Source organism: Panulirus ornatus, chromosome 1, assembly GCF_036320965.1.
Source record: "Panulirus ornatus isolate Po-2019 chromosome 1, ASM3632096v1, whole genome shotgun sequence".
Lineage (NCBI taxonomy): Eukaryota > Metazoa > Arthropoda > Malacostraca > Decapoda > Palinuridae > Panulirus > Panulirus ornatus.
In genome coordinates this window covers 93,543,784-93,558,783 of record NC_092224.1, presented here as the reverse complement: position 1 = coordinate 93,558,783, position 15,000 = coordinate 93,543,784, and the positions used below count along the sequence as shown (strand labels likewise).

General features: G+C 44.8%; 1 protein-coding gene across 3 annotated transcripts in view; it reads left to right on the top strand.

Moving 5' to 3' along the window:
- Positions 1-15,000, top strand: part of LOC139751088 (uncharacterized) — a 241,022-nt gene that overhangs the window by 223,311 nt on the left and 2,711 nt on the right. The window contains exons 3-8 of one of the 3 annotated variants that reach the window (XM_071666193.1): positions 1,686-1,882; positions 3,719-3,839; positions 4,842-4,909; positions 8,301-8,460; positions 9,903-9,988; positions 11,225-11,429. In XM_071666193.1, coding sequence (XP_071522294.1) covers positions 4,892-4,909; positions 8,301-8,460; positions 9,903-9,988; positions 11,225-11,429 — 469 coding nt within the window. In that variant the 5' untranslated portion in view covers positions 1,686-1,882; positions 3,719-3,839; positions 4,842-4,891. Of the gene's footprint in view, positions 1-1,685; positions 1,883-3,666; positions 3,840-4,841; positions 4,910-8,300; positions 8,461-9,902; positions 9,989-11,224; positions 11,430-15,000 lie in introns of those variants that run through there. The other 2 variants (XM_071666205.1, XM_071666199.1) reach the window with 2 other exon arrangements.

The window sequence follows — 15,000 nt, the reverse complement described above, 5'->3', positions numbered from 1 at the left end:
ACCTTAAAGTGTTTCATTGCTCTGCTCAGACAATAACACCACGTCTCTGTATGGTACATGGTTGTGAAGAATGAATATAAATGCGTAATGTAGTCATATAGTACAGTATAGGTTACATAGCGATGATGATATATATTTCATTTACGTAAGTAGAGTATATGAATGGACACTATCATATTACATAGCCTAGCGGTTGTGCGCCCGCCTCCTACGCAGGGGACCCGGGTTCGATCCTGGCTGTTGGAGGTTAGTATGTTATATATTTATGTGAAGAAGTCTTGGTGTTACCAAGGTCCTCTGTCTAAAACTTCCTGCAATACAAGGCTGCGCTGCCTCTAAGTAGAGAGGAAATGAAGAAGTCTTTGCCATGAGAAGTTCTTTGACGAAACTGAACTAATGGTATAGCGTCGCCAAAGGTGACTTTTCACTCGTGGTGTAATTTCGAGCAGGCGGATTCTAGTAACACCCATCCCCCCCTCCTGTATGTATGTTCAGGCCTCGAGTACTCAAACTCTTTTCATCCATCCTTCCATCCCAATTTGGTCTCCCACTTCTCCTCGTTCCCTCCACCTCCGACACATATATCCTCTTGGTCAATCTTTCCTCACTCATTTTCTCCATGTGACCAAACCATTTCAAAACACCCTCTTCTGCTCTCTCAACCACGCTCTTTTTATTTCCACACATCTCTCTTACCCTTACATTACTTATTCGATCAAACCACCTCACACCACATATTGTCCTCACACATTTCATGTCCAGTACATCATACAGAACGTATCTTTATCACTGGTTCAGAGAGAACGTATCTTTATCAGTAGTTCAGAGAGAACGTATGTCTTAGTGGAGTGTAAACTGACACTGCGTAGGTCCTCAACCAATGAACTCATAACGTATCCCTTAAATGCGATATATTACGAATGATTCACTGAAAATCACACTACGGCGCTGCTTTCAATTCCTGATGAATATACAGAGCACGGATGTCTGCGTGGGAGGGTAAACTGAACCTGCGGTGGTATGATGTATACACGTCATGCTCTTCGAACGCAGACACCATGGCATTGCCAGCTATGCCTATCGACGCGTGTCATCCTAACCCCTCTCGTACTGCTCGTATATACAGTTTCTTTTGGCCTATGTTTCTGATGGTAGTTTCTCTGTAGATGTATCTGTCAGATCGGAGGAGTTGTGCTCAAGTCGTCTCGAGGGCCAGTATGTGGAGCCATTATTGCTCTTCCTGTAGATAACTCGTTTTTTTTTTTTCTTTTTTTAATTTTCCAAAAGAAGGAACAGAGAATTGGGCCAGGTGAGGGTAGTCCCTCAAAGGCTCAGTCCTCTGTTCTTAACACTACCTCGCTAATGCGGGAAATGGCGAATGGTTTGAAAGAAAGAAAAGAAAATATATATATATATATATATATATATATATATATATATATATATATATATATATATATACACGTGTGTGTGTGTGTGTGTGTGTGTGTGTGTGTGTGTTACTGTGAAGTGGTGTCAGTTTTCCAATGTTTTTTATATCCATCTGAGAGAATCTTTCTTCGCCTTCATGATAAAGTTATTAGAATATTACACACAAATGCATGTTGCTGTGTAGTTTGTATTCATACAGTGTATGTATCGTGTGTATCCATCTCATGCATTATGTGTATATTTTCTATGAACAGAAGACTGCAGGGTTTACAGCGGAGGGTTTGGTCTTCATAAGGCAGTTCGCTCGTTGATACACCAGATCGAAGCGAGGGAAACCACTTTTCGAGATATCTCGAATCGGAGTTCGGGATAACGCTCGAACCTCATCGTAACGTTCGAACTGGTACAAATAGAGCTCCGATAGTTTTCGTCTTGGAGTGTTGGACGGAAGGTAAGTTAGTTCAGACCTTGCCACTAGGGTGATTGTGTGTGTGTGTGTGTGTGTCAAAACTGGCTGTTCAATAGTACACTTTGTGTACGAGCTGTGTCGTCCTGACTAGCGTATATTCGACTCTGCCCACCATCAAGAGGTGGAGTGTATTGTGTCCTGCCTCCATTTGTCACTACTTAAAGCTATTATGTGAGGTGACGTCTTAAGATATGTGCACAAATATCTAATAGGATTACGTGTTGAGGTGTTAGTGTAATGTCTGTGTGAATGTTGTGTCAGGTATAAGGTAAATGCGATGCTCTTGGCATCCATAGAAACAGTTGACAGTGTACTTCGTTGTCACAGTGTTTCAAATGGTGGTCATACGGGTTTGAGGAGTTTATAGATCCTCTGTACGTGGAGTGGAGTCGGTAGATTGTGGGCAGCCAGTGCCGCCCCCCCCAGCAGGTGCTTGGGATAGTACATCGTAAAATGGGATGTGTTCAGTGTTGACATATATTAGCCAGAAGTTCGATAATGTCTGGGTTAATTTCCTATCGTATAAACGGGTCGATAGTCATAATGACAGAATTAGATTTAGTATTCTATATATATATATATATATATATATATATATATATATATATATATATATATATATATATTTTTTTTTTTTTTTTTTTTTTTTCGCTGTCTCCCGCGTTTGCGAGGTAGCGCAAGGAAACAGACGAAAGAAATGGCCCAACCCCCCCCCCCCCCCCATACACATGTATATACATACGTCCACACACGCAAATATACATACCTACACAGCTTTCCATGGTTTACCCCAGACGCTTCACATGCCTTGATTCAATCCACTGACAGCACGTCAACCCCGGTATACCACATCGCTCCAATTCACTCTAGTCCTTGCCCTCCTTTCACCCTCCTGCATGTTCAGGCCCCGATCACACAAAATCTTTTTCACTCCATCTTTCCACCTCCAATTTGGTCTCCCTCTTCTCCTCGTTCCCTCCACCTCCGACACATATATCCTCTTGGTCAATCTTTCCTCACTCATTCTCTCCATGTGCCCAAACCACTTCAAAACACCCTCTTCTGCTCTCTCAACCACGCTCTTTTTATTTCCACACATCTCTCTTACCCTTACGTTACTCACTCGATCAAACCACCTCACACCACACATTGTCCTCAAACATCTCATTTCCAGCACATCCATCCTCCTGCGCACAACTCTATCCATAGCCCACGCCTCGCAACCATACAACATTGTTGGAACCACTATTCCTTCAAACATACCCATTTTTGCTTTCCGAGATAATGTTCTCGACTTCCACACATTCTTCAAGGCCCCCAGAATTTTCGCCCCCCTCGCCTGTAAATGTTTCTCACTTTTCTGTGCACAATATGCACTGTACCGTCGTTTTACTGTGTGGGAGGAATTAATTACTCAATATCTCATTTAATGATTCTCTCTCTCTCTCTCTCTCTCTCTCTCTCTCTCTCTCTCTCTCTCTCTCTCTCTCTCTCTATGAGAGCTGACGTTCGCTTGTAGGAACTATCCATAAGGCTTTTGGGTCGATGATAGTGGGGAGGGGGGATGTTAGTAAGGAAACACCCCCCCCCGTCCCTTCCTATACTATGTTGTTGAAAAGTGGTGTGTGTGTGTGTGTGTGTGTTGTGTGTGTGTGTGGCCCAGGTGGGAGTTCCCAGCGCCAGCTGTTGTTATGAAGTGACAATCTTATCTTCGATGGGGTGGGTGGGTTGGTCTTCGCCTTGGGAGGGAGAGGGTAAGTTGGGGGGGGGCGGCACTGTAGGCCGTAGGAGGGCATACCATAATCCCTTGTGTTGCAGTGCTGTTCGTCCTCCTGCTGGTGCTGCTCCTCCTGCTTGTGATGTTGTCGTCCTCAAGGACCACCTTACCCTCGACCATCATGAGTGACGCTTATTATCCTCGGCCTTCTCCTGGCTCAAGGTAAGACCTGGGTCTTGTATGGTATTGCTGACGACGCCCCCCCCCAAAAAAAGAGTCGTTACGACCCAATTAACGTGATTAGGTACCTAGGGGTTGATCGGTCATGTAGAGAATTGTAATTAGGTTACGAATTGGATAATTGTTTCTATTTCCATAAAGTCAGTCTCTTTTTTTTTTGTATCGGGTGTTTTATAGGGTTCTTGTATTGCAGAATTTGCTGTATTTGTGTACCACATAGTTCATATTTTGCTTGACGTACCAGGGAGTTCCGTGGTATTACTATTTAAGAGACTGTGAGTGCGTTGAAGTATGATATTTGTGTATGGTAAGATTGGTTCGGTATGTATTCAACATATGACTAACTCGATGTATTCCAGAATTAGTCTTTTGTGTTGCCGAGACTAGAGCTTGTATTTCATTCTGTTGTAGATTAATCTTCGTGTATTGCATGGTTATAGTTGGGAAGAGTTTGAATATTGAGGAGTTAATGGTGTAAGTTAAAGGTATTTCCGAGGTAGAGAGAATTAGATCAAATCACTGTAGTAGCTGAGTGTTCCTATGTTCTACGTTTAGTTTGCTGTAGAGTAAAATGTGAAATCATTGTGTTGTAACGAGCATTGTGCAGTTAGTACAGTGGTTAGTGGCTGTTGGATGACGGGTGTGAGTTTACTGGTACATAGTAGTATACCCTGTGTATACTAGCATTGTACGTGATGAGGAACAGGTGTGGCAGAGGCGTTCAGGTGCCTGGATGAGGTGTTTAAGAGACGACCTAGGTTAAGGTGAAGGATATAGGTAAGGTTATGAGGCAGATGGGAGACGACGGAGGGTAGAAGATGCTATGATTTCATTGGGTGACGAAAGTAGTCTGGATAGGTGATCATTTTGGGTCAGGTGGGTTAGCTGGATGAGGTGAGTCTGGTAGCTATTGTGGGTGCATGAGTAAGCTGGATGGCGTGGCGTCATGGGTCAGTTAAACCATCTCTTGTCCCTGTCCTCTAGGTTGGGCGTGGGTGGCGCGGGAGGTGGCGGAGAAGTACGCCCCACGCCTGATGTTCGATTCCCAGCAGGTGAGTGTAGACGTGACACCAGGGAGCTAATACGTATATGCCGTGTGAAGTGATTTTGATGATGATGATAATCAGTGATAGACTGGTTAAGGGATATATCGCAGCCAAGGCAGATGTTAATACATATACACCATGAACGCTGAATCCATTTGGCAGATGTTAATACATATACACCATGAACGCTGAATCCATTTGGCAGATGTTGATACGTATACACCATGAACGCTGAATCCATTTGGCAGATGTTAATACGTATACGTCATGAACGCTGACTCCATTTGGCAGATGTTAATACATATACACCATGAACGCTGAATCCTTTTGGCAGATGTTAATACGTATACGTCATGAACGCTGAATCCATTTGGCAGATGTTAATACGTATACGTCATGAACGCTGAATCCATTTGGCAGATGTTAATACATATACACCATGAACGCTGAATCCATTTGGCAGATGTTGATACGTATACACCATGAACGCTGAATCCATTTGGCAGATGTTAATACATATACACCATGAACGCTGAATCCATTTGGCAGATGTTAATACGTATACGTCATGAACGCTGAATCCATTTGGCAGATGTTAATACGTATACGTCATGAACACTGAATCCATTTGGCAGATGTTAATCAAGCTTTGTATACCAATATACCAGAGCAGATGTTGATATGTAATCAAATGATTGATGATGTCCACAATGATTGGGGATGTGGCTGTTCATGTAGCGGTCATTACCATCTTGGATGGCACTCGATGTGGTTGTGATGCCGAACTGTAACACTGGGATGAGGGATCTCGGGTGGCAGGAGGCGACGGTGGCGAGGACAGTTCAGTGGTTTCTTCTAGAACAGTTGGAATGAGGTGTTGGAGAGAGTTAGAGGAGATGGAGAATTGTTTAAAATTCATTTCGATAAGGGTGTAAAAGGGACTGAGGATGATATTGCATGCCTTTTTCCTTCACCTTTTCTTAGTAGCTCCTGTTGTCTGGTGGGGGTCGACCAGGCGGGAGGGGCAAAGGTGAGTAGGATTTGACGATGGTCCTGACGTGTTCCTATCGTCCAAAGTGATGTCCTCGAGATGGACTGAACACCTTTGTGCAGGTGTGTGGGACATGGCTCTGAGCAACGCTGGGAGTTTCATGACTCTGGCTGGTGTTGGATTCTCCTGACGGTGGCGTGGCTAGCGGTGGTTCAGCATTGGGAGGTTGTCGAAGGTGTATCCTTTTGTAGACGAGAGGGTCGGGAGGGCTGTTGTTACCGTCTATACCAGTGGTAGAGTCGTTGACCTACTTCCAGCGGGTGTGTACACGCGTCAGGTCACCATTAATAAGGATGAGGAAACGCAAAGGTCCCAGTGCTTCGTCCTGTGGGACGCCACAAGCGAGGAATGTAAGGTGCAGAACCTAGCCAGTCATAACACACACAGCTGACACTGGCCGAGGGAGTCTGCAGGCCATGAACTGAGCAACTTCTCGTCAGCCATAATTTAGTGGATTTATTGATTGCTATGACCCACCAGACCGAAAGATTTAGTGAAGCCATCGAAGAGTCGGGAGATGCCTTGCCTCTTAACTAGAAGACGATGGATAAAATCGAGGAAGCTCACGAGGTAGTGGGTGGTGGTTGAGGAGGAGGTCTTCATATGAACATACTGCTAGGGGATGGGTCGTCTGTGTTACCTGCTTGGCTCTGTGGTAAAGCCCAGCTGACGCTCGGGGTGATGGTAAGGGAATGTCACTTTTCGAGAGAACTGTGGGCTTGTTGACTTTTGTATTGAGGGAAAACAAATTGAAATCCATTTGGACATCTGGACAGATGGAGGGCAGCACTGAGGATGGTGCAGAAGTTTGGGTCACTCTCGGGAGAATTCTTCAGTCTCAAAAGTGTGTCAGTGAGTAAAGCGCTGTACCGAGAGTGCTGTGTGACAAGTGGCGATTTCACAGTCTTGCCCCAGGGATGTCGGGGGGAGAGGAAGGTAGTCTGGGAGTTGTCAAGGAGGCGGAGGAGTGTCTGCGAGTAGGATGAGCCACTGACAGCATCAGAGACACGGTAATAGAACTAGTCTGGGCTGCTGCCCTACGACGGTGTGGTGTTGCTGAGGTGTGTGTAGGAGGTAATGCTGGAGTACAGAGTGGCCATCCTTGGATGCCTGTGGCTCCTGGGAATGAAACGTAGCCAAGATGAGGACTTGAAGAAAAAGAGAACTCTCGAGCGATTTCTAAGACATTCCAAGAGGACAAGAAGGATTTGATCTCTTGTCTCCTTCATTGCTGCTTATGTATTGTGGGGAGGATTCAAGAAGGATTTGATCTCTTGTATCTCCTTCATTGCTGCTTATGTGTTGTGGGGAGGATTCAATACGCCGTGAGCCAACCGTTTGTGAAATCTGGCGCCGTGTCACCTCCTGCCACACGCTGTGAAGAGGAATGTGAACTTCTATGTTTCGTACTGCAGGCAATGATTTTACTACTTGTGTACGTATTCATACATACTGTATACATCGTAAGCTGTCATGCACATATATTGCTCGTTTTTTAATTGCATGCCTTATATAGTTACAGATGCACGCTCGTTGATATGAAAATTGACTTTCGCGTCGTTCATTACACGGGTACGTTTGTATATACTAAAAATAACTGGTTACTATGCAATTTCTTGTACACTGGTGAGTTTAGTAGTAGCAGTAGGCTTGGTAATAAAGAAGGCTGTGCTTCATCGAGGTCATGCTTTAAATGAAATAAATAGATATAGAAAGGCAAGAGGAAAAATATAGTCTCAGGAAGAAAACGACATGTAAAGATATAGAAAGGCAAGGGAGGAAAAACATAGTCTAGGGAAGAAACGACATGCTAATGGCCCACCCTTGAATTGCTAGTTACCCCACGGTGATTGTTGCTTGGCCAGTGGTGTGCACTGTAGCTAAAAGGCAAGAGTCGCATAATCAGTCGCTTCGAAGGGACAAGAGATCGAAGTAATACCTGTAGAAGAAGGAAAAGAGAACAACACTGCCAAAATTTCTATATATTTCTACTAGATAGTAAGGGACTTTTTCTAATAATTATTGCTGATATCATATGTTAAGGGGCTTTCCTAATCATCATTGTTGCTATCTTAGTTAAGGGGCTTTTCTAATCATTAATGTTATCATATGTTAAGATGTTTTCCTAATCATCATTGTTGCTATCTTAGTTAAGGGGCTTTTCTAATCATTAATGTTATCATATGTTAAGATGTTTTCCTAATCATCATTGTTAATATCTTAGTTAAGGGGCTTTTCTAATCATTAATGTTATCATATGTTAAGAGGTTTTCGTAATCATCATTGATGTTATCGTATGTTTTCCTAATCATCATCATTGATGTTAATACCGTATGTTACCGCCAGGGTCATAGTGGGAAGTGCTTCCCATCCTCTGCTGCTGAGTACTACGAGGCGCGCAAGGCTGGCAACTCTTACAGCATTTGTAACCTTGACTACACCAGCATGGACGGACACGTGGCCACCTACTGGCGGGCCATGCAGTGCGACGACCACGTGCATGTTGGTGAGAGAGACCTGGTTATGTTGTGGTAGTGAACACGTGTATGTTGGTGAGAGAGACCTGGTTATGTTGTGGTAGGGAACACGTGTATATTGGTGAGAGAGACCTAGTTATGTGGTGGTAGTGAACACGTGTATGTTGGTGAGAGAGACCTGGTTATGTGGTGGTAGGGAACACGTGTATGTTGGTGAGAGAGACCTGGTTATATTGTGTTGGGGAACACGTGTATGTTGGTGAGAGACCTGGTTATGTGATGGTAGGGAACACGTGTATGTTGGTGAGAGAGACCTGGTTATGTGGTGGTAGTGAACACGTGTATGTTGGTGAGAGACCTGGTTATGTGGTGGTAGTGAACACGTGTATGTTGGTGAGAGAGACCTGGTTATGTGGTGGTAGGGAACACGTGTATGTTGGTGAGAGAGACCTGGTTATGTGGTGGTAGGGAACACGTGTATGTTGGTGAGAGAGACCTGGTTATGTTGTGTTGCGGACAACGTGTATGTTGGTGAGAGAGAAGGGTCATGCAGTGTTGGGGATTACGTGCATGTTGGTGAGAGAGAAGGGTCATGCAGTGTTGGGGATTACGTGCATGTTGGTGAGATGGATCATGCGGTGGTGAGGGCCATATTAGAGAAGGCTGAGAGAGAGAGAGAGAGAGAGAGAGAGAGAGAGAGAGAGAGAGAGAGAGAGAGAGAGAGAGTCCTAGCTGTAACCCCACCTTGTCCATTGCGATAGAAGACTTACATGATGGCCTGTTCAAGGTAATGATGGTGATAGCATTACACGTAAAGTACATAAGACATTTTTCCGAACTCGTTTCTGGCCCAGTTGACGATGTAGACCATCTGACGGTACGCAGACACAAGACAGGTTTCCGAATGACATCGAGGGGGGAATAAAATATGAGACGAAAACCACAACGGACAACGATCTTGACCTTGAAATAAGACCACCAGACCTTTTTCAGGTACGTTAACTTGAATCTTCTGAAGTACGATGTTTTGAATGCCGTAGTACGATGATGACTGGTTTCCATGGTGATTCTAACCTTCTTGAACACTATAGTTTGACCTCGCTTGTGTGCATGATGACGTAATCCTACAAATAGGATGACCAACCCCTTATGGCAACGCCATCTACCCTATGCGGTATGCTAACGATGCGTTAGGATTGATAATTAAATCTAACCATTTTCTTTTATGAAATAAACCTCTTGAGATGGTTGCTGAACTCCCGTGAAAAGCATTTGAAGAAATCTTGAGTACTTTAACTTTCATGCCCTCAAGTACTATGCTTTAGAATACATTAAGAAAATTTGAGTACGTTATCTTTACCTCAGTGTACGATCTTTCAAATGCTCAAGTACGATAATCTTTAACTTCAGTTTTAGTCTTCTACTAACCCGTTGACTGTTTGTTTCATGCAATGCCTGTCGCTCCGTGCAGCTTACTGGTTCTTCTACGGTTACCAAGACACATGTTCCCCGGGAGTAGGAAGCCATAACGCAGACTGGGAACACGTCGTTGTTAAGGTGAGTGGCGGCGTCTCGCACGCATAACAACACTAGGGTCGGTGCGTGTGACGTGAGCGGGAGGCGAGGTGGCTGTGGTGGACAGATCAGTCGTGGAAAGACATGAGGGAGAGATAATTGTTGCTGCTGCATCTGCATCTGCTGCTGTTGTTGTATGCAGATGACGCTGTGTTGTATAGCTGAATCTAAGGAAGAGTTTGGTAGACAGGTGGTGACGGTTTGAATATGTATGTGTGAGACAGGAAGGCTAAGAGTGATTGTAAATAAAGGTAAGACGCTAGTCTTTTATTTTCCTTTTTTTTATTTTTTAGGACATTTTTTTGGTAGTTTGTCTGGTGAGGACCTTTTGGGAGTTCATTCAGTGATAGTCACATTGGTTGAAAGCCGAGGTTGAAAGGAGAGGCGTGCGAGAGGAAGAAAATTTAGAGATTTAATGAAAGGTTACTGGTGAATGGCAGAAAATTTTTCAGCGTCGTTCGTGTAGGAAACCTGCTTCGAGGAGTATTATGTCCTGACGGTGAGGTGCGGATCGGAAACCCAGAACGTATATAAGTGAGGATACATCAATAATAAGACCAGGAGAGATGGATAACTTGTGTTATCAAGTTGAAGGTGAATATCTGAGGAAATAATCGAGTATGGTATTGGATGAAAACCTATGAGGATGTTGTGGGTTATGTACGCTGTATAGCAGATAATAGGCTGATTAAGTTTGCGTACAGAAGTATATTATAAGGTACAGGGGAGATGGCCAGAACATGGTTGATATGTTACGCTGAGAGAGATGATTAAAACCTGAGATATATCGAGAAGATGGTGTTAGAGGAATAGGGATCGAATGCTCTGTAAGCTTTTAAGAGTTATAGAGGCAGCGCGTGAGTGTGGAGGCTTGGATCCCACTTGAGGTATCATCTTTGTAGGATTGAACATGTATAAACGTTTGAAAGTCCATGTGGATGTGTGTTATTACTTTCAAATGGCTGTGTGTTGCTGAGAGACGTATGATCTTGTTGCCCCGTCTTATTAACCTTGTATGTATGTACCATGTCTACCCCTATGTATGAGCACACGTACACACGTACCGTAAAGTATGGCTCGATAAACTAATGTTATAAAAGGCTGTGTAACACCAATTAACAGAACCAGTAAGAGTGCAAGTCAAACGGACGACAGGATCGTAGCAGATTCACCATCCTGGTTATAGACAGTGACATGGTCCTGTTCGCCTGTTGGCAGGTGCGTGACGTCGACAGCACCAACGAGCGGCTAGCGGAAGTCATGTTCTTCCAGCACAGCGGACGCTACACGCGCACCCGGGGCAACTATCAGGTGCACGGGGGCACCCACCCTGTGGTGTACGTGGGCAAGAACTCCCACGGCTCCTACCACGACGACGGTGGCAGCGGCACCTGCTGCTACTTCGAAGACTTCAGGAACCCAGGTCAGTCCACCTTGCCTCACACACACACGCCCTCCTGGTGCTAGCGAGTTGAGGGAACTGTAGCGCCCTGGCTCGCTGGATTTAGTTACCTTTAAGTACTCATGTATAAGCGAGTTTACTCTTCGTAGATCATATATTTTCAGATCTAGTTTAATGAAATAACGTCATGGGATATTACTTTAAAATGGCGATGACTTAGGTTCCTTCTTAAGTAGCCTTTGACGGTAAACAACCGGACCGATGGTCATTTTCTTTGCATATCTGTTTATCACCAGCTCTCTCTCTCTCTCTCTCTCCTCCGTGCTGTCAGCCTGTTCATGAATACTTCTCAAGGTTCAGAATCTTTAGTTCTAAAGTTCTTTACTCGATGCGTGTGGCAGGCAGCTTGACCTTGCCCTTGAGAAACTGTCGTCAGGCTCGTGTGTGTTTGAGGAAAATATCGAGAGATAAATGAACGCTTAATGAGAGGGTTCGTTAAGGTGTTGGAAGTGGACGATACACCAGTGTGTGTGTGTGTGTGTGTGTGTCAGGAGAGAGTCCCTTGTGTGCACCAGGGGAAGGAGGGAGGGATAAAAGGAAAACAACAATGACGAAAAAAGATTTTATTATGGTAAAGAGAGAGAGAAAGATGGTCCCACGCTGACCTAAGATGGTTCTTGTATGGACTGGACTGGACAGGTAAGGAAACGCTGGAGATCTGTTTGTTTCCACTGAAGGTAGAGCGAAAGGAAACTGTTCAAGGATCAGAACATTTCGTATTCTATTCACCCACGAGATTGGAGAACAGGAAGCATAACAATTGTCAGATCAGGAAGTGTAAAGCGATACAGAAAGAGTTTGGTTTCAATCGAATTGTTTGACGATATAAGATCGGGAATTCTGGTGATGGATCGCTTGTAGGTGACCAGTGAAGGGAAGAAACTGTAGAAGTTCTCCCCTTTGTGTGTGGCAGCCACGGAGGCCGCTTCCGCCAGATGCTCGACGAAGGCAAGTTTTGTTTACTTGGCTGCTGTGAGTGTGGTGACAGAGATTTGGTTGTCCGTAAGAACTTGGGAGGCACACTGAGGAAGGACTGTGCGAGGAGCAATGGTAGAGTTTTAAGTTTCTTCACGCATCCCGTTTTCTTGATGTTGTTTTCTTTTTCAAGCGAAAGATCGGACGTCTGAGACGAAAACGAGAAGTGGTTTGATTACCGCCTTGCATGACTCGAGTGCCTGAACCGATACAGTGGAACGTGAGCGTCCCTGGCCTGGGAGGCTTTGACTGCAGAGCTGTGTGTTTGTGTGTGTGTGTGCGCGCGCCTGAGGACCTGTCGTACCCGCGACCAAGTCCCGTACTGTGGCGGATGATGGGAGGGTCTGTGTAGATGGTGGTAGAGAATACGTCCTCGTAGTGGGTCTTCGAAGTGGTTCACTGATTCGCAGTTTAGAAAGACTCTAATGTTTCGTTTATGACTGCGAGACTTCATTCGAACCGTCTCGGTCGCTTCATGTGTGGGTCCACGTCAGGGTGAAGGGAGTCTCCAGGTGATGTAGAAGTGATGAGGTGTTGTGGCCAGAGGGGGGGAAATAATTTTGATTCGATAGTTTTCTTCTCGAGTTATCCACTTCGTGTTGTTGGAACTACTACACAGTGTTGCAGAGTTTGATTCTGGTGGAGTGAAGGACTCCTCGCTGAGCTGTTCTGTAGACTTTCTGCCTGGCACCTCGCGGGGTCAAGTGTGTCGAGAGTAATCGCTCTCTGCGTCCGAGGAGATTAATGCTTTCTGTCTTTATTTATGATAGTCGGATCTCTCTCTCTCTCTCTCTCTCTCTCTCTCTCTCTCTCTCTCTCTCTCTCTTGTGTGTATATATATATATATATATATATATATATATATATATATATATATATATCCATCCATGTTCACCGTTTCCCGCGTTAGCGAGGTAGCACTAGGAACAGACGAAGAATTGGCCTCGGTCGCTCGCATCCATTCTCCGTGTTATGTTATGCATAATGTTCCGTTACCATTGTCCTCTACCCATGACCAGTCCCCAGAATCCTTTCCGTAGTTTTCCCTGACCTCTTTATTTGCCCTGGTTCATCCCAGTAATAGTAAATTTCCCCCTGTATACCACATCGGTCCAATTCGCTCTTTCCATTGCACGCCCTACGACCTCCTGCAGATACAGGCCTCGAACACTTTTGAAGCATCTTTCACTCCATCCTTCCACCTCCTTCGTGGTTTCCCCATTCTCCTTGTTCCCTTCCCTTCAGAGATGTATTCCCTCTTAGTCATCCTCTCCTCGCTCATCTTCTCCAAATGTCCAAACCATTTCAGCAAACCTTCTTCGGCTCTCTCCTGCATTCTCCTTTTACCACGGCACTTCTCTCTCACCCTGTCGTTTCTCATCAGATCAACCCTCCTCGCACCTCGTATTGTCCTCGATCATCCATTGTCAACGCATTCTGCCGTTTCTTTGCTATCATTTAGGACCCACGTCGCTTATCCATCCAACACCGTCAGGACTACTGTGCCATCAAACATGCCCACCTTTGCACTCACCGGCGCTGTCCTCTCTCTCTCTCTCTCTCTCTCTCTCTCTCTCTCTCTCTCTCTCTCTCTCTCTCTCTCTCTCTCTCTCTCTCTCCACACACTAGAGACTTTACACCCTCACCCACCCTATGGCTGACTTCAGTTGATATTGTTCTGTTCGCTCTCACGTCCACGCTCAGGATTCTAAAACGCTTCATTTCCTCCAAATTCTCTCCAGTCAGACTTTCACTCCAACTGACATGTCGCTCTCTACCCCTAATTCTAATAACCATAATTTTATTCGTATTTACTCGTAGAATTATTTTTTCGCACATTCACCAAAGTTTAAACACCACCTCGATTTATATTTCATTCCAATCGTCTACCGTCCATCACCGTGTCGTCATCTGACAGCAACTGACTCTCCTATCAGGTTTCCCCACCCCCGTCAGACTACAGACCCGCCCCTCCGTCGAAAAGCCGAATGTTCACCTCCCTCTCTCCATCCATAAACAAATAGAATAGCCATAGTTACAACACAAGCGCATGCCGCGCATCCACCTTTTACCTGCCCTCATTTCTTCCCACCTGAACACATGCCTTAATCTCTTGATAAAAGCATTTCGCTGTTTCCCAATAGCTCTTCTCCTACACCTTCCCTAGAGCATCTCTTACCAACACTATCATACGATTTCCCCTGATCCACAAACACCACTTACAAGTTCCTCTGTTTCTGATGAGTATTTGTCAAACCGATTCTTCAAAGCAAACGCTTAATCCAAACATCCTCCACCACTATTGAAAACATTCAAGTCCCCCCAGTCTGAAGCTCTGTGCGTTCCACCACCCTCTCGATCACCTCTCTCGGTCGCAGCTTGCCAGAAACACTCTACACATACCTTAGCAATTCGAACATTCACTTTGTCCATTTACCTTTATACATTGGTGCTATACATACATACATTCTCTAATCCTTAGGCAAGCACCATGAGTCATATATATGTATGCATACATGTATAAAATGAAAGTCTTGATTAACCAGTCGACAACACA